At 60.6% G+C, this 25,059-nt stretch overlaps 2 protein-coding genes across 2 annotated transcripts in view; both read left to right on the top strand.

The window, feature by feature from the left end:
- Positions 1-462: 462 nt before the first annotated feature.
- CCDC92B (coiled-coil domain containing 92B) lies at positions 463-11,409 on the top strand. The gene is made up of 3 exons (XM_075033372.1): positions 463-615; positions 5,666-5,713; positions 10,838-11,409. Exons 1-3 carry the CDS (start codon positions 486-488, stop codon positions 11,407-11,409), a joined length of 750 nt encoding a protein of 249 aa, XP_074889473.1. The 5' UTR covers positions 463-485.
- A 7,089-nt stretch (positions 11,410-18,498) lies between these two features.
- The window catches only part of CLUH (CLUH binding protein of NUMT mRNA), a 42,522-nt gene continuing 35,961 nt past the window's right edge, over positions 18,499-25,059 (top strand). The window contains exon 1 of the mRNA XM_075033104.1: positions 18,499-18,669. Within this exon, the coding sequence (XP_074889205.1) occupies positions 18,552-18,669 (118 nt within the window). The 5' untranslated portion in view covers positions 18,499-18,551. The remainder of the gene's footprint in view (positions 18,670-25,059) is intronic.

Below are 25,059 nucleotides of genomic sequence, written 5' to 3'. Positions count from 1 at the left end.
TCGTAATATGTGGCTTGTCAAGTGAGAGCCAAAATCGTCTCTGGTGCAACTCCCACCTGGGGACTGCGGGGAGCAATCCTGCCCCAGATGCAATCCTGCTCAGTGATAAAACATTTCCTAGGGCCAAATTCAAAATAGAAATGAGCCGTTCCGATGCCAGGGTCCGTGCAGCAGCATTTTCTGCTCATGCAGTCTCTGAGTCTCCCAGCCTAAGAGCCGGCAGGACGGGAGCCGGCCCCGAGAGGCGCTGGGGTGGTGGGATGGCTTGGGGACCATTCCCCAGGGACCTTCTGAGCAGAGCTGCTTCACCCACAGCCACGTCTCCGTGGAAAGGGTAGATGAGAGCCGTCGCCCACCTTGCACCCGGTGGGCTCTGCCCCTCACAAGGGCTCCGGGGACGGGGCTCGCAAGCCCAACGTGCCGCTGCATGTCTGATCACGAGCCATCTCCGCTCCCTGCAGGCCTGGACCGTGAATTTGGTTGCGATGGAGACCGTGTCCCTGGAGCACCAGATCCAGAGCGTGCAGCGGCACATCGCTTTCCTGAAGAAGGAGCAGATGGAGCTTCTCCATGACCTGCACCTGGAGATCCTCCGCTTGCAGAAGCACTGCTCAGGTGAGCGTTGGGGTGGCCGCGGCGCGTGGGAGCTGCGTGCCCACGGAGCACGTTGGGCAGGAAAGCTCCTGCTGGCACCCCGGGCCCAGGGCCGGTCTGGCGCGGGAGCTCGCGCTGGCGTTCGGCGGGACGCGGCGGAGGCGAGCACCAAGCCGCAGGGGATCCTGCTCGGTGTGGGAACAGGGGATCTCCCTCCCCTTCAGCCTCCCACTTCTTGCACCCCCGGCTCTGGTGCCAGCAGCCCCTCCCCAGACTGCGCTACGTGGCCGCCAAATCTGGTGTGGATCGAACTCCCTGAAATTGCTCCTCTGCAGATGGGTGCCAGCAGCTACAAAACTGAAGAACCAGAGCGATTTTTATTCTGGGCACCAGCTGGCCAGGAGGGTGGTAAGACAGGAGGCTGTGTTGATAATCCATCATTAAAACCCCCTCCCTTTGTTTTCATGCCGTGCTCAGGGCACACTTCTGAGCGAGGATTAGCCCCGGTAGCTCAGCGCTCTCCCCGGCTGTGTGCTCCTGCACCTTGCAGTAGATGGGCTGCAGTAGTCACTACCCCGAGGGATTCACTGGTGTAAGGAAAGGGAAAAACCCAGCCTTAGCCAGCAAGATGGTCCTCCCTTTTCCTCCTGTGATCTGTGTTCACAAAGGTATTTTGATTATGAAAATGTAAAAGTAATTCATCGTTCCTCCCAGGAGCCAGTAGACTAGGGAAAGAAAAGGGTTGAACGCTGTCGATAACGGGGCTGTATGAGACCATGCCAAGGCCACTTTCAGAACAGGAGGAAATGTGATTTTCTTGTTTATATTTTGTTACTCTTTATTCTCTTGCACACAGAGGTGACATCTGTTCCCCTCCTGCCAGCCCAGCCCAGAGCAGCCCGGCACAAGCGCCGGTGTCGGTACCCCCTTGCCGTGCTTTTCTGCTGCGGTGCTGAACGAGTACTAACGCCAGCAGCGTCAGCCCATCTATTCCCCTGCCCCAGGTTGCTCCCTGCTCTGGAGGGGGGGTCCCTGCCGGGCATCCTCAGCAGCCCCTCACGCAGATGCCGCAGCCTCCCAGCCTTTCCCAAGAGTGGGGGCTGTCGCCGGGAGCCTGGCCCCTCGGGGAAGGGGCAAACAGCTCCCCAGGGTCACGGCAGCCCCTGCGGCAGCCGGCCGGGGTCTGCCCATCTCCAGTCCCCGGGAAGCACAGCCAGAAGCCTGGCGTGGGGCTCGGGGCCCTGCCCTGGCTGTGGGGTGCACAGCCGCCAGCCCCCCACCCACACCCCGCTGCAGCAATGTCGTCCTCCCCTTCAGCCAGCCTGGCAAGAGCGACGGCTCCCGGCCTCCTGCCCGCCACTGAAACTCATTCCAACTTGTGCCATCGCTCTCATCAATAATTCAGCCGTAGCTAATTACTCCTTGTCTTCCAGCCTGTCATCCTCCCTGATTCCTGGGAAACAAAGACATCTCTGCACTGATAGAATTGTCTGTTTTTCCACATCCTTTTGGAGCTTTTGCTGTTCTGTTTCATTGTTTTAATGGCTTCACCTACGGCCTCTCCAGATAGGCGAGACAGTGCAGTTCTCGTGCCTGAATCAGGCTGGGGGGTTCTGAGTCCCCAGGGGCAGAAATGAGCCCGTTGCACGGTTGGTTATTAGCGATCTCCTTCCCAGTGAGGCCAGATGACAGCACTGTCTGACCGGACAAGTCACATCCTCGTCTGCGAGGTGTGTGATTCTGCAACGCCGTTCTGCTAGGAGCAATGGGGGCAAAGCCCCTGGTTAGTTTTAAGATGACTTTGCTGATGGTTTGAATGCCATTATCTGGTAGGGCTGTTTGCACAAGGAAAGCGGAGTCGCTGCGTCAGGACTTTCCCCGTCGTGGCCCTGCGGAGCTGTGCCGCCTGCCCTGGAGCTGCTGTTTCAGACCCTGACTTTCGCACCATCCCCTCGGTCTCCCCGAGGCACCACCGTTGGAACTGCCCACCCTTCTGCAGAGCTCTGTTTCTCAGCTGCCACCTACTCAGCCCTGAGAAGCTCCGTCCGCCTGCAGCAGCAGCAGCAGCAGCAGCAGCAGCAGTGGCGGTTCCCAGGTGCCAGAGCCCTCTCCGACGGAGGGAGCGACTGCTCCGAGGGGGAGCCGAGCCGGCTGTGTGCGAGGGAATCCCACGGGGAGGCACACAGCAAGCCAGCACCTTTGGGTCCGGGCTGGATCCAGCAGCAGAGCAGCCGTGTTCAGAAGGGACCTTACTCAAGTCAATAAATCCCCAGGTTTGCTGCCTGTGGACCCAAGGCAGCTCCCGCTGGCTGCACCCGGTGTCCCGGGAGCCTCCGGCACCAAGCAGCGAGGGCCGGCAGCAAGAGCTGAAAGCGGGACGGAGCCTCCACGTGCTCAGCCCCCGCGAGCCCCCGACACCCGGCAGCCTCGTGCCCTTCGCCGCAGCCTGGCAGGAGGAGGGGGCAGATGCTTTGGGCAAGTACTGCAGCCCTCGCTGCGGGGCCAGGGCAGAGCCGGCCCCAGCAAACCCCCGCAGCCCAGTGTTCCCGGTCGGAGGCTTTACAGGAAGGTAACGCAGCCCAGAGCCCCGTGCTGTGATTCATTTATTGGAATGAGCCTGGCGTTACAGAGGAGAGTTGGCTTCCCTCCCATTCCCGCTTTATTTGCAAGGTATAAACACAGCAGAAATAGCAATAGATTCCTCTGACTCTTCTGTTTCTCCTTTTACTGGAAGATGAGCTCAAGCCTTGTGGCAATAATTAGCCTGCTTAGCGGTGTTAGCAGAGCGAGGGAGGGAAGGCTGGTGCCGGGAGCAGAGCGGGTTTGGGGGGATCCCTGCAGGCAGCGCAGCGGATAGCAAAGCTGGCCGGAGGGGCTGTGCCGACGGTCCCTCCGCACCCTCACACATCGGGGCACCGGGACGGTCCTCCCAGGCAGCAAAGGGCGAAGCCCAGTGTGTTGAGAGAAGCTGTGTCTTAAATAAACCCATTTCTGGCTTGCCTGTCAGCATCTACCCCCCCGGAGGGGCACATAGCCTCCTCCAAGAGGGTCCCGGACCCTCGGGCAGCTGGGGCTGGGGGGGTCCTGCGGAGCAGACCTCTGTGTCCTAGCCTACAGCAGGGAACACAGACCAGCGCGTCCTAGCCCACGGCAGGGAATACAAACCCCTCCTTGGCCACCTCCTGCACCAGGCAAGTTGAAGTGCATCCCCCGGCAGTGCCCTGTCCCCTGTCCTGCACAGGGGACACCCAAAGGCACCGGGGCCGAGCGGGAGAGACGCTGGGAGCCGGCTGCAGCCGGGGCCAGCAGGATGGCAGGTGGGATACAGAAGTGCAGAGCAGCTGGATCCGTCCCGCAGAGGCTGGGACCGCCTGAGAGCCCTGCGAGGTGCTCTCCCCTAGATTTGCCCCTCGGGGGTCGTGGGGACGGTACCGGGGCAGGTTCCCACCAGCCCCTGTGGCTCCAGCACAGAAGCTGGGACCCCAGGCTGTGCATCATCCCCGAGCCCTGCACTCGCTCAGCAGGGTGATGTCTTCTTTGGAAACGGGCAACTGCTTTAGTTTTCGTTGGGAATATATCTGAGACTCCAAACCTATTATTTTAGCTTCAGAAAAATAACACAGTTGCCATTGATTTCCAATGGGGCAGTCGGGAGTGCTGAAAGCTTTCCAGAAACTGCATTACATTCTCGGTTACTTCTGCCTTCTCACTACAGATTTGTTTTCCAAGACAGACGGGCAGAGCTGCCTGAGCCAAGCGTTTCGTTTCAGAAGGATGGCAGTGATGAGGATTAGAGTCAACATGAAAGCAGATTAAAAGAAAAATGTAGGGCAAAGATTAACCATTTGAACTCATTTTCAGGGGAAAAAAAGCCCCAAAACAACTGAATGCTGCTGCTGCTGCCCCTCTCCTCCTCCTCTCAGAGCTGCTGGTGCTTCGGTGGGCTGTGATGATTAATTCAAAAGAGACTGTCTGTAAAAGCGTGCAGGGTAAAGTGAACTCCAGAAAGTCCCTGAGCTCCCTCCCTTGCTGCCCTTTGCAAGCTGTTTTTTAGCCCGGGGCTAGGCAGAGTGCAGGCAGCGAGCAGGCAGCGAGCAGGCAGCCTGTCAAGGCTGGGCAGGCGGGCAGGGGGTCATGCGATGGGCTTCATCCCCGCAGGACGCTGCCCTCGCTGCTGCTCCCGGGTGCAGCGTGGGCATGGGGCAGCTCTGCCTGCGGCTGCCTGCACCCGAACCCCGGACCCACAGCACCGTCACCCCGTCCTGGGCCCACGGCAGCGGGAGATGGGACAGTCGCAGGGACACTTTGCGGTGCCCGAGGTCTGCAGCCCGTGTCCTGCGGTGGGACGTCTGTCTCCAGCAGCCCTGAGGAGCCTCCCTCGGGAGGCTGGGGCCACATCCTGCAAACAGCAGCTCCTCTCCAGCGCTGCCACCGCCTTGCCCCCCCCTCCGCCCCGGGAGATACCTGCAGCACCCGGGCTGCTCTCGGTGGCAGGCTGAGAGGGAATTTTGAAGCTACACGTTGCCCCCGGAGCAGGGCAGCATCCTTCTGTGGGCACATCGTGCAGGGACGAGGCCATCCCGCTTGCGTCACGTGCAGAGGCAGAGATCAGCCTGGAAGCAGTAAATTATGAAATACTCCGGGTAGCAGCTTACACTTTGGTCTATTTTCAGTCCATCGCTCTGCTCTTTGTCCTGATTTAAAGCACCGAAAATGGTTCAGCAACTCTCTTAGAAAAAGAAAAGGCATCGCCGGAGAAACGGAGCCTCCCGCTCCTCCGTGGGGCTGGACCTGCAGACACTGCCTTGGCCACGTCCCAGGGGCAAGCGCTGTGGCAGATGCCAGATCCCAAGGCTGCTTAATAACATATAAATTGCCAGAATCATCTATTTTTGGCTCAGCCTGTGGCTGGTGCTCTGAGATGGCTGCGCTCACGCCGCGGGCTGGGCAGAGGCAGCACACTGGTGATTGCCAGTGCCCCGGCAGCCCCGGCAGGGAGCGGGGGGAGACACAGGGAGCATGTGGGACGGGTGGGATGCTCCTTCTCAGTCCTGTTTGATTTCTCTTCCAGAGCTTACCCATGACCTGGAAATAAAAGAGCTGGAAGCCCGCCAGCAAGGTAAGAGCACAGGTTTGTGCACAAGATAAGATAAGGGCGAGCGTGTGTGGGTGCGGGGGGGGGGGCACCCAAAGACCCTGTGGCCGGAGGGGGCCCATCAGGACCGCCCAGGGAGGGGACATGGACCTTGTCTGCATGGGACAGTTGGTCTGAGGGCAGGGCTGCAGCTGGGAAGTCAGGGTGCACATTCACTGGCTGTTGGCAGCCCTGTTAAATGCCTGGACAGCCACTCAGGAAGGTTTTGCATGGGAAAGCCAGCATCCCGAGGTTGGCTTTGCTAATGCCCTGACACAGACCCCCCCCCCCGGGAGCAGCTCACAGACCCCCAGGGCGGGACTCAAAGCCTGCAAACCCTTCAACCCCAGGGAAAAACCAAGGACATTGTCAGCCCCTCCCTCCAGCTCCCCTCACCGATTGCAATCCAGATGCTGATTCAGAAAATCTCCCAGCACTCTTGGTTCATTAAACAGTCAGATTTGCCCGCAAAATAATCTTTCATATTCCAAAATAAGGGGGAGAAATGTCCTGGTGTATGAAAATGTCTGCAAGCTCCAGGCACCATCCCAGGCCTGGAACGAGCAGCAGAGAGCTGCCCAAAAGGCATTTCACAATGTGCTGTGCCCTCGGGCCACCCAGCCCCGAGTCCTGCAGCCCCTCCTGGGGCAGCCCTGGAGCTGGGACAGGCAGCCCTGCCCGGCTGGAAAGCCCTGGCAAAGCCCTTCTCCAGCCCAAAGGCAGCCTCATCCACCCGGGACAGGCAGATAGGACTGGGGGTAACTGGAAACCCATGGGCAATTCCCGCATCCCGAGGCCGTCAGGGGCAGGACATCTCCTGCCAGACCGGCATGGCACAGGGCTCTGGCGTTTCTCGGTGCTGGCAAACATCACGCCGGCCCCTGCGACCTGATGGCCGAGGGCAGGTTTTCCAACGAAAGCCTGTGCTGAGGGACACAGGAGCAGGGAGCTGGTGCTGAGCTCGCCCTGATTTCGGCTCCTCTCCTCCAGCAACGAGTGCCCAGATGGGCAGGGGGCCTGGCTGCGGGCTGGGCTGGGCACTGCTCCTCTCCGTCCTGAGCATCCCTCTGCCGTAGCCCCCCGTCCGGAGTCAGATGCTGCCGGTCCCCACGTCTCGCGCGCACACACACACACACGTGCACCCACAGCCCTGAGCTGCGGAGCAGAGTCCGGCCAGCCTGGCGCCTGAGTGGGCTGCGTTGGGCAACTCTCCCGGCGGTGGACTCTGGCCGGTGGGGCCCACGGGCAGGAGCCGGGTGCTCTCCCGATGATGTGCCCGGCTCATCCAGCCTTCCCGGGCGGCTGCCGTCCCCTTGCCGGCAGGGCTGCGGTGCCCCGGGGTTCCCACCGCCATGGCCCCGCTCCATCCACAGCCCGGCAGCGAGGGGGTGCGTGTCGGTGTCCCCGCGGTGTCCCTCTGGGCTCCGTCCTGCCTGGCCTTGCCTCTGTCCCGAAGTGCCACAGGCTGAGAGCACCCTCAACCACGCTGCTCCCACGGGTCACCAAATGCCACCGCACGGCTCCAGGTGACGCGTCCCCGTCCCCAAGAGCACCCAGGTCAGGCAGGGGCAGGCGGTGCTGCCTGGGTGCCCGTGGCCAGCAGAGGATGCTCTGTGAGCAGCCGGGCTCCTCTTCCTCCTCCATCCCAGGGATGAAGCTGAAGCTCATCCCTGACGCTGCCTGGGCACAGTCCCTGGCGTCAAGCTCCAGCCTGCACTTCGTCCTCAGAGCTGGGGCTGGCAGTGGCAGGGTGGGTGGCAGGGCCCCTCTCACCGGGGCTGTCAGGGTTCTTGTCCCTTGGCAGCACCCTCACTCCGTGATGGGGGTGGCTCCAGGGGGATTTGGTGCTCCCAGTCCCGGGACCATCCCCAGGAGGGGGATGCGCAGCGGGTTATGCACACCCAGCCCCTCTCAGCCCACCCCAGCCCCCAGCAGACCCCCGTTCCCACCTCGCCTCCCTCCTCCCGCTGAGCCCGGGGGTCCCTTCCCCACGCGGGTGGGCTCGCTGCTCGCGGGAGGGCCTGGCGTCCAGCCCGCCAGGTGCCATCGGTGCGTCACAGACCATAATGTGCAGCGAGTCCCACCCACAGGTCTCTGCCCATCCTTCGGCCTTTTAATAGCTTACGAAGAGTATGATCACATTTGCCACGTTCATGGGGCAACCACCTAATTTAAGATGCCATCAAATGATTGCTTTTCAAATGCCACTTGTAATAATTACTGCGTGCAACTGCCTCCCTTAAGATCTCATTAGAAAGCATTTTTCCTCCACAGAAGACGCTTAGGAGCTGAGGCTATAAAGCGGTTGCAAATCATATCGTAAAAAGCAGAGATTATTGCAGACAATGGGAGCAGGCCTGGGCAGGCAGGGGTGAGCGCAGGCGGGTGCCAGCCTCGGCGGGGAGCGTTCGCTCCCCTCCCTGCGCCCCACCAAGGGCTGGGTGCAGGAGCTTGCAGCCGGGGCTGCCAGGGCCAGGAGTCCAGCCGCGGGCAGGGAGGGTGCACCAGGGTGGTCCGGCCCCCCAGCGCCCCTGTGCCGGGCTCACGGCATGGCCGCACAGCCGGGCCCTCCCGCTGCCCGCCGAGCTCGGCTCCCTCACCCCAAGGGTGCGAGTCCCCCATGCCGGCTGCTCCGGCTGCCACCTCGCACCCACGGGTGGGACGTGCCCCCCTCCCCGGGCGGCCCCCGTTCCCCAAACACCTCCCAGGGCTGAACGCGGGGAACGCAGCCGGTCACGAGCTGCGGCAGCCGCAAGCGGAAATCTGTGCCTGGGCCAGGTCCCCGGGGTCCCGTGAGAGCCCCGCGTGAGCAGCATGCCTTTCCTTTTGGAGATGATAACGCTTTTGGGCCGAGGACAGGAGCACTTTGAGCCACTGGCCCCCCACTCCCTCCCAGCGGCGGGACACAGTGCAGAGGGGAGGTGAAACCCAGTTGCCACCAACACTCCAGTCTCCTCCTTCCCATTTTGGAGCATCCTTCCTAGGGCATCACCTTCAAGACAGTTTTGCTGTCCCAAGTTCAAGGCCACCACCAGCAGAGGGCTGCAAGCCCCCAGGAGCCCCCCAGCGCACAGGGCTCCCGGCCATGCCAGCCTGCAGGAGCATTTGCTCAGGGGGGATGCTCGGGCCAGCCCTGTCCCTTTGGGGTGCGGGGGTACCTTCCCTGGTGCACAGAAGTAGATCCCCATGGACCCACACATGGCCATGGGGCAGAGCCTGGGTGCCCTTGTACAGGGACACTTTCAGTGGGCCAGTGTGTTTCCACGGCGGATCGAAGGGTGCCTGGAGGAAAGGAGACAGTCACCGTGAAATGAATCGCTGCGGCTGCAATGCTTCCCCTCCACCCCTCACCTCCTCCAGCCTTTCAAGGGCATTAGGCAGAAGGGATTGGGGAAAGGCAAAGTTTTGTTATCCAAATTGCTCTACAGGTGTTTACTCAACGCAGTCTCTTGATGCCACCATGGCAGGTGGGATGGAGGAAGGAAGGAAGGAAAGATGGCTGGATGGCTGGATGGTGGGATGGATGTCAGGCAGGTGTTATCCTCCTGCAGCAGGTGGAAGGGAGCCCATGCAGACTGGCCAGAGCAGCACAGGGTGTGCAGGAGCAGTGTGCAGGGCCCCACGTGAAGTCACACTTTTTTGGGTGCCTGTGCTGTGACTCAGAAGGGCCGGGGCAGGGAGGGCATCCGTCACCCGCCGAGGCGTGGGAAGGGCAGGGAGGGCAGTGGGAGCCATGGGGAACCTGCCGCTTGACACGGCGCCTCTGTTTTAACACGTCCTGTCCGTGCCCCGTCGCTGGCAGTCAGCTGCTGGCAGGAGCAGAAAGATGAACAGGTCAGGCATTAGAAACCAGAGGTGCCGGTGTGGTGAGCGCACAGCAGCCGAGGAGGGCTGGCTGCCCGGCCCTCCTGCCCCCCAGGACGGGCTCCCCCTGAGCCCACTCCTCCCTCCCGGAGTGGAGGTTCCTTCCCTGCCGAGCACAGCCCGAGTCCCGGGGCTTGAGGTCGACCAGCCCTCCCAAGTTGGGCTGATGGTTTCACTGTGGCCGTTTCCTTTTCTCTCCCAGCCCGTACGCTCCCCCGCGCCCTCTGCATATGCTCAAAGTCACTTTTAGGGCGAAGAACGAGTTACCTAGGGAAATTTTAAAACTGCGGCACGAGGCTGCAGTGAGGCAGAGGCGGCAGGTTCCACGGCAACAGCGTCCTCCGCCGAAACTGCCTGTGCTGTCACCCCCGCCGCGTTTGGGTGTCACACATCGCACCGTGCCCGCAGCACCACGGCGCCGGGCGTTCAGGGGTTCCCGTGCCTGCCCGCCCTGTGTGGGGAAAGGCTCAGGCAGCTCCCAGCGCGTTTGGGAGCCCCGGCCCCAAAAAGCACCCAAGCAGCCTCGATGGCACTTGCTGGGCCAGTGGCCGTGTCCCCCCTGCCCTCGCAGCCACATCGGGAGCGTGTGGGGACCCGCCGGGGCGGCGGGCTGAGCCCCCGCTGCCTCCCCCCCCGACCTCCTTCTGTGCTGTCCTGGTTTCAGCTGGGATAGAGTTAATTGTCTTCTTAGTAGCTGGTACGGTGCTATGTTTTGAGCTCAGTATGTGAAGAATGTTGATAACGCTGATGTTTTCAGTTGTTGCTAAGTAGTGTTTAGTCTAAAGTCAAGGATTTTTCAGCTGCTGATGCCCAGCCAGCGAGAAAGCTGGAGGGGCGCAAGAGGTTGGCGCAGGACGGAGCCAGGGCAGCTGACCCAAACTGGCCAGCGGGGTATTCCACACCGTGGGACGCCACATCTAGTGTATAAACTGGGGGGAGGGGGGGGAATCGCCGCTCGGGGACTAGCTGGGTGTGGATCGGCCGGTGGTGAGCGATTGCCCTGCGCATCGTTTGTACACTCCAATCCTCTTACTAGTGCTGTTGTCATTTTATTAGTGTCACCGTTATTAGTTTCTGCTTTTCCGTTCTATTAAACCGTTCTCACCTCAACCCAGGAGTTTTACTTCTTTTCCCGATTTTCTCCCCATCCCACTGGGTGATGGTGGCGGTGGCGGGGGGAGCGAGCGAGAGGCTGCGCGGTGCTCGGCCGGGGTTAAACCGCGACGTGTGCCTTTGCCCCCGCAGATGCGCTGGACCGGGAGCTGGAGGAGAAGTGCCGGGTGATGGAGGCCCGGCTGCAGGAGAAGGAGAAGGACAACCTGGAGCTGCGCAAGGAGCTGCAGCACAAGGAGACGCTGGTGGCCGCCCTGCGCTCCAGCCTCCGCAGCAAGGAGCGCCGGTTCCTGGAGGAGCTGAAGCGCCGGAGCCACCGCGTCACCATCCTCGACACCGAGCTGCAGAAGCAGACCGAGGCGGCCGCCTACCTCTCCCTCCAGCTCCACGCCACCGCCCAGCGCCTGCCGGGCCCCCGGCCCCCCGAGCGGCCCCCCGCCGCCCCCCCGGCCGACGCCCGGCCCCGGCGCCGCGGCCACAGGGCGCACCCCCGGCCCCCCCGGCCGCCCCGGCCCCGGGACCCGGCGCGGGAGGAGCACGACGCCATGCCCGACCCGGCCCTCTTCCTCTACGCGGCGCGGCCGGAGCCCCCCGCCGCGACCCCCCGGGCGCCGCGACCCCCCCGCGGGGCCGGCCCGGCCGAGGGCGAGCCCGGCAAGAGGCAGGGCTCCGGCCCCCGCGGAGCCCCCCGGGCCCGGGAGTAGCGGGGAGGGGGCCGGGGGGGCGGCCCGACCCGGCCCCGAGGGGCGGGACCCCCCCCACGCACCCCGCCGCTCCGGGGGGTGCGAGCCGGGGGTGCCGGCGGGGCGGCCGTGGGCGCGGGGGTAAGCGGCCGAGCGCCCGGCCGGAGCGTGCGGGGAGAGGGAGAGAAGGAGAGGGGGAGAGGAAAAGAAAGAAACCCGGCGTTTCTGCCCCGAGACCTTCCCGCAGCCGTCGCCCCTCGGAGCGGGCGCCGGGCGCGTTTTCCGTGGCCGGGGCGCCGGCGGGCGGGCGTGAAGCCAGAAGCGAGGGGCTGTGCGGCACACGGCTCCGCGCCGCGGGGGGAGCCCGGCCGGGCCTCCGGCCCTGGGCATCGCCGGCACCGCGGCTGGGATGGGCCGAGAGGGTCCCAGACGTCACCGGGAAGGTCCGCCGGGACGCAGGCGGCCGAGCGGCAGTCGCTCCCGTGGGTGCCGGAGGGATTCCCCCTCCGTGGGGACGGCGCGGCCGTGGCGGCCGGGTCCCAGACCCTCGCTCCGCCGCGCGGCAGTTCGGCCGTCTCTTAACACGGACTTCCCCCGCGTTACATTTACACGCGGGACTTGGACGAGGCGGCCGGATGGGAGCCGCGAGCGCCAGCCCCGCCGGACGCCCCGTGCGGCCCCTCGCCCGCCGCAGCCTGGCGCCGCGTGCCGCAGCCTCGCTCCGCATGCTGCTGGAGCGGGGCCGCGACCTGCTTCCCCCGCGCCGGGCGGGTCTCGTCTCGGCACCAGCATTTCCGTTCTCGGTCGCATCCACAGCCAGGTCCGGCTTTGTCGCAGACGGCTGAGCAGCCCTCCAGTCCGTCCCCGCCGCCTCCGTACAGCACGCAGCCTTTGCCCCGCCGGGGCAGCCTTGCCCGATCTCCAAACCAAACCGTCGGCTTTATACATCCATTCCCTGGATGTGGTGAAACGGCAGAAACCGGGAGAGGAGAGGAGGGCTCCGGCGGCTGGGCAGGGCGAAGGTCTCGCTGCTCGGGCACCAGTGGGAGCTGCGCTGCTCCGGGCAATACCGAGGGGAGGGTTTCGCCCCGGTGGTTTGGCTGCCAGCCCTGGCTGGCCCGGCCGCGCGGGCGTGCTGGCCTGGCGATGCCCAGCCGGGGGCCCCGGCCCCTGCCCGCAGCCAGCGCCCTGCCCGGCTGCGTGGGCAGCAGCCTCCCGCGGGACCCCCGCTGTCTCTGCGGCTGGTGCGGGCAGGAGGAAGCCGCGGGCTGCGATCGGACCCCATTTCCTTCCAGTTCAGTTTGAAACCTCTTCAAAAATGTCGCCCTTGTAGACCAGTCGGGCTTAGCCTGCCCGAGCTCACCCGCAGCGTGCCCATGCAGTCAGAGGTGTCTATTTTTGTAGTTCAATATTTATATACTATATTAAAATGCTTTTACGAGATTCTTAGCAACAGTCCCTAGGCCAGCTCTTTGGTAAAAACAAACCCCTAAGTGTACGAGCGGCACTAGCAGGACAGAAATTAGCAGCTTTTGTACCTTTTCTTTGGCTGTGATGTGAATAGTCAGGCTTCGGAGGGCATAAGACCCTTCCTGCTCCCCCAGGGCACCCTCGAGGGTTGGGGTCCCCACTCCCCAGCTGCTACCATGGTCTGTAACGCACCCCTGAGTTTGGGAAGAAGCCCAGCAAAGCCACACCTGGGTAGGTCCCCCCTGGCAGGGTCCCAGGGAGCCGTCGCCTTGGCTGAAGCCCTGCAGAGGTGTGCAGCTCCTAGGGGCAAAGGCAAGCCTCTAGCAGGAAATTTTTGCAACCCCTGATGCATCCAGAGCCGCTGCCTCGAGGCCACAGAGCCCCCACCAGCTCCCCCCTGCCCTCCACGACTGTCACCCCCCGCGGAAGGCTGCAAAGAGCCTGGGCAGGGTGCTCGCGGGCCCTGGCTGCGAAGCTGCAAAGCATCGCGCGCCCAAACTGCCTTCCCAAGGCAGGTGGGGGTGCAGGGGCAGCGTGGGGCGCGTTGGTAACACCCAGCTGGGTTATGAGCACGTGGGTACAGCTGCACAAAGGAGAAAAGCCCCGAGTCCGGCTCTTGGTAAGGCTGCGGGATGCTTCCCACCTGTTTCCCATTACAAAGTGATTTTAAGGCAGGCTGTCCCCGTGGCCCAGCTCTGGGCTGAGCAGCGTGTGCTTGGGGCCCTGCTGTTGCCCACCCCCATGGAGGCAGAGCAGGGCAGAGCAGCGAAGGGGCAGTTTGTGCTGCGTTGCACAAGCAGCACGCGGGGGTGCAGCATAGTGGCCACCCGGTTCCCGGTGGTGTCACGCAGGTGAGGTGCCATTTGGCCTTTGGAAATTGCCGTTTCTCTCAGGTTCAGAGAGGTTCTGCTGAGGATTTGTCTCTAGTCTCTTTTAACATGGGAGAGGGTAATACATGTCCCTGCAGTGCTTGGCTGTTCCTTTAGCTGTGGTGTGCACAGCTGCTTTCCCCTCTCCTTCCTAGACAATCCTGATAGACAGAGTACGTTGCATTTTTATTATAAAATCCTTGTTAAGATCGCGGTGTTCATGACTGACCTGAGCATTGAAAAGGGGAGGGAGAGGTATGATCCTTCTTCTGTGTAAATACCTTCCTAGCAATCATCATTTTTAGTGCCTAGTATGTAAATGGAGCAACCCTGTCTGAGCTGCAGGATCCTTTCCCCTTTGCCACTAATTAGCAGCTTGCTCAAGGAGTTGATCTCATTTCCAGTCCCCCCATTGCTTCTCCTTCCTCCCGGTGCTCCCCGGTGCTTGCGGGCAGCTGGGCAGGCCCTGAGCCCCGCAGCCCTCGGATGTGCAGGCAGAGCTGCCTACAGCGAGGGGGGCTTGTTTCCCAAAGGGACGGAGAGGGAGCACCCCAGTTCCCTGCTTCATGCCAATGTAATGTGCTTGGAAATGAGTCGTCAGGGCGAGCCCTGCGCTTTTTCCCTGGGCACCCTTGCCTCGGAGCAGGAAGGATCAGCTCCTGTGCGCTGTACCTGCTTCAGTCACTGCTGCTTTTCTTGGGGGGGGAGGGAAGCTCTAGAGATACTATATATACACTTATATATATATACATACATGCACTTGTTTTGAAGGGAAAACACTGTATGATTGTAATAGAAATGATGTTGAGATAAATTATTTTAATCTTTGTATTTATATAAAATGATCAAAGAGATCAAAATTATCAAAAAAAAAAAAAGAACAAAAAGACAGCGTTCCTGTTTTTTAATGAGTAGGCTGCTGTTAGCCACAGCGAGCCCCAGGGAGCAGCAGGAGCCCGGGCAGTGCCTGCCCTCCTCTCCCTGGGCGGGGGGCTCTTACAGACCCCCCAGTCTTGGACTGGAAGTTAGCCCTTAGCCTGTAAGGTGTCACAGGGATCTGTAGGTGCATTTAGTCAGTGCTCCTGGACTCCTTGGGAGTCCACAGGCTGCACACAGCTTCGACCCGCGCCGTATACCTGACGCGCATAGATGGAGGAGTGTAACCGCTGACACCTATGTGCTTTGTGTGGAACAAGCGATGTTTAATGTTGACTCGTAAAGCTTAATGGTTAGACTGGAAATGGATGCATAGCAATAACACTCGGTTGTTAAAACAATGTCTTATGTGTATAAACCACAATGTGCTGAGAGCTTTCTGCGTACAGACTAACAGCCGGGCACCTCTCCCTGCACCCCCGCTTTCGTTCTGCAGCTCTGCAGGGCTCATGGATTTGATGTGTTGGGCTTGCTAATCTCTCTTTACCTTGTTGTTATTATTTTTCCTAATGCTCTCTGAGAAAGCGACGTCTCAAATTGTGCAGCCTTGCAGCAGGCGTGGGGCGAGCAGTGGGTAGGGAGGGAGATGTGCCCACTCCACTTGCTGCTGCTGTGCCCGTGCCGGTGCCGCTGACTCGGTGCATGCTCCCCTGGACTTATTTTCACCCTGGGCAGACCGGTCAGGAAGTTCTCCCTCTTGACCCTGTTAATTAAAAAGCCATATTTTCTGAATGTGTTTGCTGGGGCTAATCTAAGTGCTCCCGGCTGTGTCCCTCCCATCCCCGCTGTGAGGGTGCCATTGCGAGGGCCTGAATAGCACAGCCGCTCCCGAAAACCCCCTCGGGAGGCTGCACCACCTTCCCCGCTGCTGCACGGCACCATGCAGCGTCCTGTCTGTGGCGGGGCCTCATCCTGCTGCCTTGGGGAAGCTTTGCCTGAGGCAGAGCCCAAGGCTTTCTGGAAACCACCTTAATGCAAGCAAGGTTAGGCACAGGACACAGCTGATGGGTGTTCCACAGGGGCAGCCGCTGCGGTGGGGCTGAGGGGTGGTCTGTTCTGGATACCCAGGAAAGCTGGTAGTGATGCGGCAAGAAATGTCCTGCCTGAAGTGGCTGGAGAGCTGGAGCCAGCAGTGGTCAGGGGTTGCTCTGCTCTGCACAGTGCATCTCCGTGCACGAGCTCCCCAAAATAAGCTCCCAGGAGGCAGAGGAGTGTCAGGACCGCAGCGCTGCCCGGCTAGCTCTCCCCACCGGGAAGGTACATCAGCAGCACGCCAATGGACTTTCATTTTTGGGACCTAGGTGAGCGTTTTGGGGTCCTCGTGCAGCCTCGTAACGGGCTCGTGCTGCTCCGGTGAAGCCGCAGCATCCTGCCCTTCTCCGGGAACTCCAGCCCTCACTTCCCAGCGGCCCCGACAAGCCAGTCTCGCTGTAGTGACGCCACAGCTGCCTCGGTGCACGTCTGTTCTTGTCACCCTCTTGCACTGTCGGTGCCTGGCTGCCAAGTCCTACGGGGAATGCGATAGGAGGGGAGAGAAAACTCCCTTATATCCGTAGGTTGCCTCACACTGTGGATAAGATCAGCAATGCCGGTGTGCTGGGCTGGGTGAGCAAGAGAAACCTGGGATCACCGAGCACGGCAGCCACAGAGGATCCCGCCAGACGACACGGCCTGTGAAAGCACAAAGATAAAAGTGCTGTGTCTCCTCGCTGGCTAAAGCTGCCCTTTGCTCCCCAAGGCCAGGTTTCTGCCTCTGCCTCCTCTCTGCCCGAGGGCTGGCCCTGCGGTGACGCTGCTGTCGCAGCTCCCCGCTGCAGCCATGCGAAGGGCCGGCGCCTGTGGGCAGGGGGACGCGGAGCGTGACGCTTGGTCGCTTGGTGGCTGTCACCATATCGGATCCCTCCGTTGCACCCTCCCTCCCCTCACGCCTTCGGGCAGGAACAGGGTTGAGAAGCTGCCCGTGTGAGAGGTGTGCCCAACGCAAACCCAAGTGGCACCTGCTCCTGCTTGGGATGCGGTGATGCCTCCTGCCTCTTTCCAATAGATTTCACTGATCTTGTGGCTTCCCCAAAAGATCCCCTTTCCTGTCATTGCGATTATAGCAGGAATGAGACTATCAGGCCATGGGAATCCCTCAAATCTTTGTACGTCTCAAAAACCAGACCCTTTCGCCCCCAGGGGACGTGGGTAAGGTGCTGAGCCCCAGTCCCTTGGGCCTGCAGGGAGGAGCACCATCTGTATTCACCCGGGTGCTTCAAGGTCACACAGAAGGTCGCTGTCATCCCAGTCCTTGCCAGGGCTGTAACAGGCCTCCTCAGGTGGGGACATCACCTCTGCCTGGCCAGAGCTGTGCTCGGGACCCCAGGGAAGGCTCTGGCAGAGGGACGGGGAGGGAAGCACCCCTGGGTACAGCTCCCCTGGTCCCAGGGCAGCTGCGGTTTCACTGGAGCAAAAATATTCTCCTTGGCTGAGTTTGCGGAGCTCAGCTGAGAACAATAAAAGCCTGTGCCTCGTGCTGGGGAGAGCCATTGCGGTGGGACATATGCCAAAGGTTTGACACTGCTCTGCTTTATTTGAATGTTCATTTTACTACATGACACCATTATTCGCCAGGACAATGTTAATGTCGACTTTGCTTTTTAACCAAGTGCTTTTCAAAATGTGTTAATAATACCCAGAGACTAGAGTATGGAGCTGTACTTTAGGAGTCATTGTAATATGCCTTTTTCTTAATAAAGAGATTGAAATCTGCAGAGGGTTGTACTGTCCTGCCCCAGCACCTCCAGCCGCAAACCACGAACATCTCTGCCTCCGTCCCCAGGACCGATGAGCCCCTCCGCAGCTCTGGGGAGATCTTCCAGTCCTTAATGGGGGCCTGCAGGAAAGCTGGGGAGGGACTCTTTATCCGGGGTAACCGTTTTAGACTGAAAGAGCTTAGATTAGGTATTAGGAAGAAACGCTTCACCGTGAGGGCAGTGGGAGGCACGGGAGCAGGTTGCCCAGAGAGGCTGTGGATGCCCCATCCCCGGGATTGTTCGAGGCCAGGCTGGAGGGGGCTTCGACCCTGGAAGGTGACCCTGCCCATGGAGGGGGCTTGGACCCCGATGACCTTTACGGTCCCTTCCGACCCAAACCATTCCACCCTCCGCTCTACGAGGAACTGGGCCGCGCAGGGCCGGCCGGACCCCGCATCCACCCGTGGAGCCGGGTACGCTCTCCGTCCGTCTGTCCCGGAGCGAGGGGTGCACGGACGCGTCCCAGCTCCGCCGAGGCTGCGGGCAGCCCCCCCCGCACCCCTCCACCCGCAACCCGGCCTGCCCCCGAGCCCCCACTTTAGGGAAAAAGGCTGCTGTTCGAAGTTTCTGCCCGCGTTTACCAGCTCCCCCCCGGTCCCCGGAGCTCCGGCGGGAGCAGGAGCACACATGGCCGTGCGTGGGCTCCCCGGGGCAGGCCGGGTGCTGTCACCCCCCCCCCATCTCCGGGCCCAGCCCGGCCGGCCGGCGACCTTGCGGCCTCCGGGAAGGTCGCACGCAGCCGGGCGGGAGCGAGCGGCTGCGGCAGCCGGTGACCTTCACCGGGGCCTCCCGGGGCCGCCACCCCGCTGCCCTCCGCCTGGCGCCGGGCCGAACCGGCAGCCCGGCCCCGCTGCCCCACATGGCGGCGCCCACGGCGCAGCCCCGTCCCGGGTGCGGCGGCGGCAGCGGCGGCGGCGGCGGCCGGGAGGGGCGGTTCGCGCGGCGCTGCCCCTTTAAGGCGTTGCCGCCGGGCGCGGAGGTTGGTCCCGGGCGGCGTGCCGTAGCGGCGCGCGGGGTCGCGGCACCACGTGGGGCCGGAGCGGCGCTGTCCTTCGCGGCGGGCGGGCGGGCGCGGGGCTCGGCGTCGGCCCCCATGGTCATTAAAGCGGACGAGATGCCGCCGGCCGCCGTGCCGGCCGCCGCGCAGGGAGGCGAGCAGCAGGAGCCGGGTCCCCGCGGCAGGAGGCCGGCGGAGACGCAGCAGCGCCCCGGTAAGGGAGGAGAGGTTGGGGGGGGACGACGACACGCTGGGGCCGGGGCCTGCGGCGGGAGAGCGGGCCGGGCCTGGCGGGGCCGGGGGTGCCCGACCCCGGCGGGGCAGTGCCCACCGCCCCCTCATCGGTACCGGGGGTGCCCGGGGCCCGCTAGGGAGGAGGGGCCGGGGGGGGGGGAGCGGGAGCGGGAACGGGAACCGGGGCCGCGGCGGGGAGCGGTTCTGCCAACTTCGGCTGCTCGTACCGCCCGGGGAGACCCCGGCGGAGCGGCCCGGGCTCGTCCCCGACCCGCCTGCCCCGCCGCGGGGTCGGGCTCCTGGCTCTCCCCCCCTCCCCCCCCGCCCCGGCCCGGGGTCCCGTCCCCCCCCTCGCCGTTTCTTGCGGGGAAGCCGTACCGGGGCCCGGCGCCCGCTCCGCGGCTCGGGGAGGCCCCGCGGAGCCCGCGCCAGGGCTGCCGAGTCCGGAGGCCGCGGCGCTCGCAGCGGGGCCGGGACGCGTGGTTCCCGCTGCTCGTCCCGTGTCCCGGGGAGGCCGAGACACCGGGGGACGGGGCCCGGGCAAGCGGCAGGGGCCCGGCCGCGCCGTGCGGCGATCCCGGCCCGGCCGGGCCTGTCCCGTCCCGTCCCGGCGGAGCGGGGAGCCCCGGGCCCCGGTGAAGGTCACCTTCACCGGGCCGCACCACCGCGCGGCCGCGGGGGGTAGGGAAGAGGCCGCTCCGGGGCCCCGCTCGTTGCCCCGGCCGTCCCCGCCTCCGCCCGGGCCCGGCCCGGCAGGCGGAGCCGGTCCGGGGCGGGTGATCCGCGGGACCGGGCCCGCCCGGTGGGAACGCCGGTGCCCGTGCCCCGGCTGCGAGGAAGCGGCCGCCCTTCCCGTCTGCCGCCCAGGCTGCCCTGCCGCCGCCGGTAGCACCGGGTGGGCTGCGGGGGGCCGGTCCTGCTGCCGGGGGCCGGGCGCCGGGCCACGAAGTTAGGTGCCGGCCCCGGCCGCGTTATGGATGTCGGCGTCTCTGTGGTGGTGGGTAGGAGAGGGCTGGGTCGTCCTGGGAGTTTGGGATACAGAAGCCATTGACACCTTTGGGAATGCTCTGGAGCAAGAGCTTGGGCTTTCTGGGGAAGGGCAGATGGCTCCTTCGAGACCTTAGCTGGAAGTGACATGTTTTACTGAGTTATTTGCTGGCTGCTCTTGCTTTAAACCAGACCCCGAGCAGCTCAGGCCAGGGAGGAGGTGCAGCCCCAGGTCCTGACCGTCCCCAGCACCTGGACCAGGGCTCTGGGCCCAGACCCTGCAAGGCTACCCCCTGCTCTGGGTTTTGCTGAATTTGGTGCACTGTATCTTCAAGAAGTTACGGTCCTGAGCGCTCCATCTTGGACTCGGCCTTTTTCTCTGATCTTTAACATACAGGAAAAAAGGGTAGAAGCAGCGTGGTTTGTGGCTGGCCTTCGACCTGAGGCACTTGTATCCGCTGAGCGAGTGACCCGCCATTTCCGCCCTCCCCTGATTTTACGGTGGAGAGGTGAATTTTTGAAGTTTGTCACCTAAAGCAAAGTTCATCAGCCTTCAGTGCTGGAGCAGGCTGGACGCAGTTCAAGAGTGGGGAGCGCAGTGCTGAAAGCCTCCCCCTCCCCCCCACACACCCATTTCTAAAGCCGGTGTCACGCCTGCAGTGCCAGCAACTGGGTTAAAAAGTTACGCTGTGTAATCCCTGCTTCTCAGGGCGCAAGCTGATTGCTGAAGAAGGCAGGGAGGTGGAAAAATCCTCCCCGTGTTTCAGCGCTGCACGAATGCTCAGGCAGCTCATGGGTCAGGGGAGGAGGAGGAAGGCTCTTGTCCTGTCTGGGGGCCTGGGGCTGAGGTGGTGCCTCTGGCCACACGGCTCCCGGGTAGAGGTGCTGTGCTGCAGCGGAGGTGGGGGCAGCCTGTCCGCCTTGGTATCAGCAGTGTTATGAGCTCTGGTTCCCAGGCCTCTCTTTCTGCCAGGGAAAATCGGCCTCTGCTCTGGTGTACCCGCTGCTGCCTGTGCGGCTTGCAGAGCACCTCGTCTTGGGCACCCTGTTTTGTCTGAAGGAGACTGTCGGTACCGCTGGGCAGGCTCCGAGGGGCCTTCTTGCTGAGGAAATATACCCCTCTGCTGTGCCAGGTGTTGGGACTTGGGAGTTGTTTTCTCCACCTCTAACAGGCGAGAGGGCTGATGGCTGCTTCCCTCCACCTCCAAACTAGACAAAACCGTTGGGGCCACGCTGTCCTTTGGAGTGCAGAAGCACACAAAAACATCAACAGTTGGGGTTCCTGTAATGATTTCTGATGGGTGCAGTTGTGGATTAAGTTACCTTTCTTACTAGCTAGCATGAGATCAGGAGACGGCCATTGTGTGCAGCATTTCTTGGATTATTTCTGTTCCTACAGCTGTCATTGCTTTAGAACAAATTTCTCTCACATGCAAGTTTAGCAGTGCTTCTAGCTACCATAAAATGCTTTCCAACCTTGCCTTGCCCAAAGATTTGATTTTTCTAGCTAGGTCCCTCCACCCCTGTTCTTCCCAGCCACCCGTATCTTCAGCCACATCTTCTGTTAAAAAAAGCGGAGAATGCAAGTGTTAATGGAAAACTGCTGTGGAGGCAAGTGTAGCTGTGCATTAGTAGCAAGGTCAGAAGACTTATTCTTAATCTCGGGATTTGCTATCACTGTCTGTTGCCCGACCTTGGAGGTTTGCTGGTGTTTTGGAAAGGGCTGAATTGCTGGCAGTCGGGTTTTTTTAATATGCAGTGGTAACAGGCTTCGGGGGGAGAATCAGAGGAATATTGTGCAAGAGAAATCTGATCACTGCTACAAGGTTAAGAAGAGGAAAGGAGTGTGATAACACAGCATCTGTGCGGCAAGATGGGGGATGGGAACCCGAGGGGATCATGTCTGTACGGAGCAGTTCTGCCAGTGGGCTCAACAGAGTTGAGCTCCCACTGGAAGCTTGCTGCTCTGCCTGAGCAGCCTTGCTCGTGGGTTTCCCAGCTGAAAAGCTGAATTAAGTAGGTCAGGAACATGCACCTAGATAAATCTACCTGCAGATGCAGTACTGCCTCGTGCACAGTGAAAACAGCATTGTGTTGCAGAGTCCTGTGTTTGTCTTCGTTGTCTGTAAATGACTAAACTTGGCAGTGCACCCCTCTCCTGGCGCAGCTTTCCGGTGCTCGCTTTGCTTTCTTGCATCATGCTCTATTGGTTGTACTAGAAAGTTGTTATTTCTAGAAGCTTTAGAGGTTTGAAGTTCATGCATTTTTTTAATCTGCATTTGAGAAGTAAAACCAGTCCACGGGGCAGTGCTTGGACAGAGCGCAAAAGATTAAAACCAAAGCGTATCTATCCCCGTGGTGGCAGTGGCTGTCGCTTTTTGGAAGCAGGTCAGTTTTTCGCCAGTGGTAGCAAGGCTGTCTAAGGGTTAGCGTTTGGCTCTCACCTCCCGCAAGTGCATTGTTGATGTAGCAGAGCTTGCACATACCTGTTTGCCTGTTGAGCTTTCTGTTGTGTTCTACCTCTTTAATGTTAATGAGTCTGGGATGAGTGGTTATCTGGCATTTTCTTGACAATTTGGTACAGAGGCACTTAGGTGACAAACCTTCTCTCTTTGGGTGGGAAAATAGATCTACACTCACAGAAGTTCTTTTCTCAAGCTGAAGAAATTACTGCTGTGGTTCTTGCCAGCTGCTTGACCGGTCCTGAGGGAAGAATCCCGTGAAGCAGGCCACTGAAGTAAGGTTCCCTATAACTAAGTGACATTAGAGTAATTTTTTTTAAAAAAGCATTCCTTAGTTTGCCCTCCTCTTTAAAGAGAAAAGCTCTGCTGCGACCTGTTGACAAAGGTGCAGGCTCAAAGGAGTTTTATGCAGTTACTGTCCAACAACATAAAACTGCAGGATCGTGACTCTCGCCCTGCTTACCTAGAGCTCCTGTGGGTCGGACTAGCCCGACACCAGCCCTCCTTCTCGGGTACTGTGCTAGCTACCCTCCTGCCGTTGCGGTTGGATGGGGCTGGAAATTGTAACGTGGATATTGCCTGTTAGCAAGCCATGTTGCGCAGTGCCCTGCGAGCAGGCACTGGGGATAACTAAGGCTCTGTCTTTATCATCAGCAGTGCTGAAGCTTGCGAAGCCTCTGTCAGCCTGGAAGCTCAGCGTGCAGGTTCGGCTGGGGTTAAGGTGGGTTCTGGTGCCAGCTTGGGTTATGGCACTAAGGTAGGATGGGGTTGCCTGGTGTCCCTGGCAGAGGGGTTTCTGTGGGACAGGCAAGTTTCCCAGGCTCCTGCCTGCAGCACGCTACTGCAGAGCCGTGGGGAGCAGCTGCCCAGCCTGTTTCCCTGGGGCTGTGTGCGGCCCCGAGCAGGCCCAGGGCAGCCGCGGGCGGCTGGCGCAGGGCTGGCTGGGTGGGAGGCTGCGGGATAATCGGCACATCTGTGCCGCAGGATGCAGGAAGGCAGTGGGAGCTGCTGAGGACAACATCGCAGCCGTCTGATCTCCCCTGCGAACGCTGCTGTCAGCTCGGCAGGTCTTGGGGCTCTCAGCCAGTTTAAGATTTATATAGGGCTCTCGGGACTGGCGAAGTTGGTCTTTCCAGGCTTGTGCTGCGTGGAGTTTTCTCCAGAGCTGCTGTGGTTGTGGTGACAAGCATCAGTAGTAGCAGAGGGTGAAGCTGGAGTCTTCCCCGCAACACTGTGGAGCTGTGGCTCTTGCCTCCCATCACAGCTGCTTCTGGCTGCAAGCCTGATGTTCTGCTGGTCCCACTGCATGCACAGTCTAACGGGATAGTTCACTGTCTTGGGCTCTCGCTGTCTCAGTAGCTTTCTGAAACTAAGGTATGCGCCAGAATAAAAAACACGTACTTGGAGAATTATTGACTGTTTCTTGGTATCTGTCTGAAATGCAATTCCTTCATCTGGCTCTCTTCTCTTGAAATTTGAGAAGCATGCTCTTCCTAACATAGTTGATGTTTTTGTTGGTGCTGATCTTTGCACTTTGCCTTGGGTCCTAGTCTTTGCTCCTGATTTCTGTGATGTTTGAATTGCACGTTGTTGTAGTGGGGTCACACAGCCAGCTAGTTTTGGGACTAAGCTTCCAAAGTTTTGGCCAGATAGAAAGTTTACAAATGGGTTTAAATGTAGTTCCCAGGTGTGGAGAGCACAGTGTGGGTAACTCGGGGTGCCAAATGCAAAGTGTGAGGTATTTCAGTGGCTTGTAAGTGCCTGAGCCAGCAGCTGTGGGACCCCATGAATGCCCTAGGGCACAGCTGCAATGCAAATGTCCCAGTATCAATAGGAACACAAAAAAGCCACAAACTTCTAAGTAGGCTGGAATGTGGCTTGAGTTGCTTAGGTCTATCCAGCCAAATTTTACTGCGGATGCACAAGAGCTAGGAATGAATAATTTCCCCACTTGTCATCCGTGGGTTGGTAGTGCCACAGGAGAGACGTCCAGACCAGTGAGCCTGGAGCCCTTGTCGAGAGAGCTGCATGCTGCAGCCCCGCTGCGCTCTCCATGCGAGTCAGTCCCCAGTGTTGTAAAGCTGCTGAAAAATAAATGCAGTGCTTATACCTCTACCCACAGATGGGTTATAACCAATTTGAGTTTAATGATGGCAGTAGAGCAGCTCTAACGTTTCACTGTGGGCCCTTATTAAAAGAAGTGCTTGTTGCACCTAAAGTGCTGAAAGTTGCTGGGAAGCTGTGGTTTCCGCTGGGGAGGTAGAGGGAGGCAACTCCGTGCTGTCTCCCACCTCCCCTGACGGGATGTCCTGCAGAAATGTTTCCATTAGGGCTATCTCTGGAGCTCACACCTATTCATTTAGTCAATTTATTTACATTCATTAAACTATTTATTTTGTTTAATTTATTATTCAGCTGAAATTTAATTTGCATTTGCTATACTGACACCAGCCTTCACGTGTTAAAGCTAGCACATACCACACTGCTCTGAACTTGCTTTGGCTTGAGTTGAAGAAGTGCTGCTCAGCTGCGTGAGACCTCCTGACCAGGTACTTCTCCAGGAGGAGATTTTGCCTCTTCCCAGAGGCCTCTTGATGAGGAGGAAGAGTTGAAGCTGTCAGTACATCTTAAACTGCTTCAAAAATCATCAGAAAAACGTGAGTTGCTGATGTTGATGTGATCGAAAAGTTGGTGCTGGCTCCCAAGGCTGAAGGGTGCCTGGTCTCGGGGCTCCTTGGGGGAGCAGCCGTGGGGGTTCCTAGGGCTCCTTCCGTATTGGGGCAGGAGCTCAAACGAGGTGGAGTGGGAGAGACTTCTCTTCCGATTCCTCTTCTCTTTAAAAGGACAATGGAAGCTAGCCAGGGTTTTCTGTGGAGAGCTTTTGGTCTGTTTTTCAGCAGGTTTCTGCCTTTCTCCTGGCA

Source organism: Buteo buteo, chromosome 7 (genome assembly GCF_964188355.1).
Source record: "Buteo buteo chromosome 7, bButBut1.hap1.1, whole genome shotgun sequence".
Classification (NCBI taxonomy): domain Eukaryota; kingdom Metazoa; phylum Chordata; class Aves; order Accipitriformes; family Accipitridae; genus Buteo; species Buteo buteo.
The sequence above is the reverse complement of the archived record's forward strand: the minus strand, read 5'-3'. Positions and strand labels throughout refer to the sequence as shown.

Excerpts from the sequence above, each read along its gene's own strand:
- CCDC92B (XM_075033372.1), top strand. The coding sequence starts at position 486 with ATGGAGACCGTGTCCCTGGAGCACCAGATCCAGAGCGTGCAGCGGCAC. Across the intron at positions 616-5,665 it reads CTTGCAGAAGCACTGCTCAG|AGCTTACCCATGACCTGGAA; the intron begins GTGAGCGTTGGG and ends TTTCTCTTCCAG. Across the intron at positions 5,714-10,837 it reads GCTGGAAGCCCGCCAGCAAG|ATGCGCTGGACCGGGAGCTG; the intron begins GTAAGAGCACAG and ends TTGCCCCCGCAG.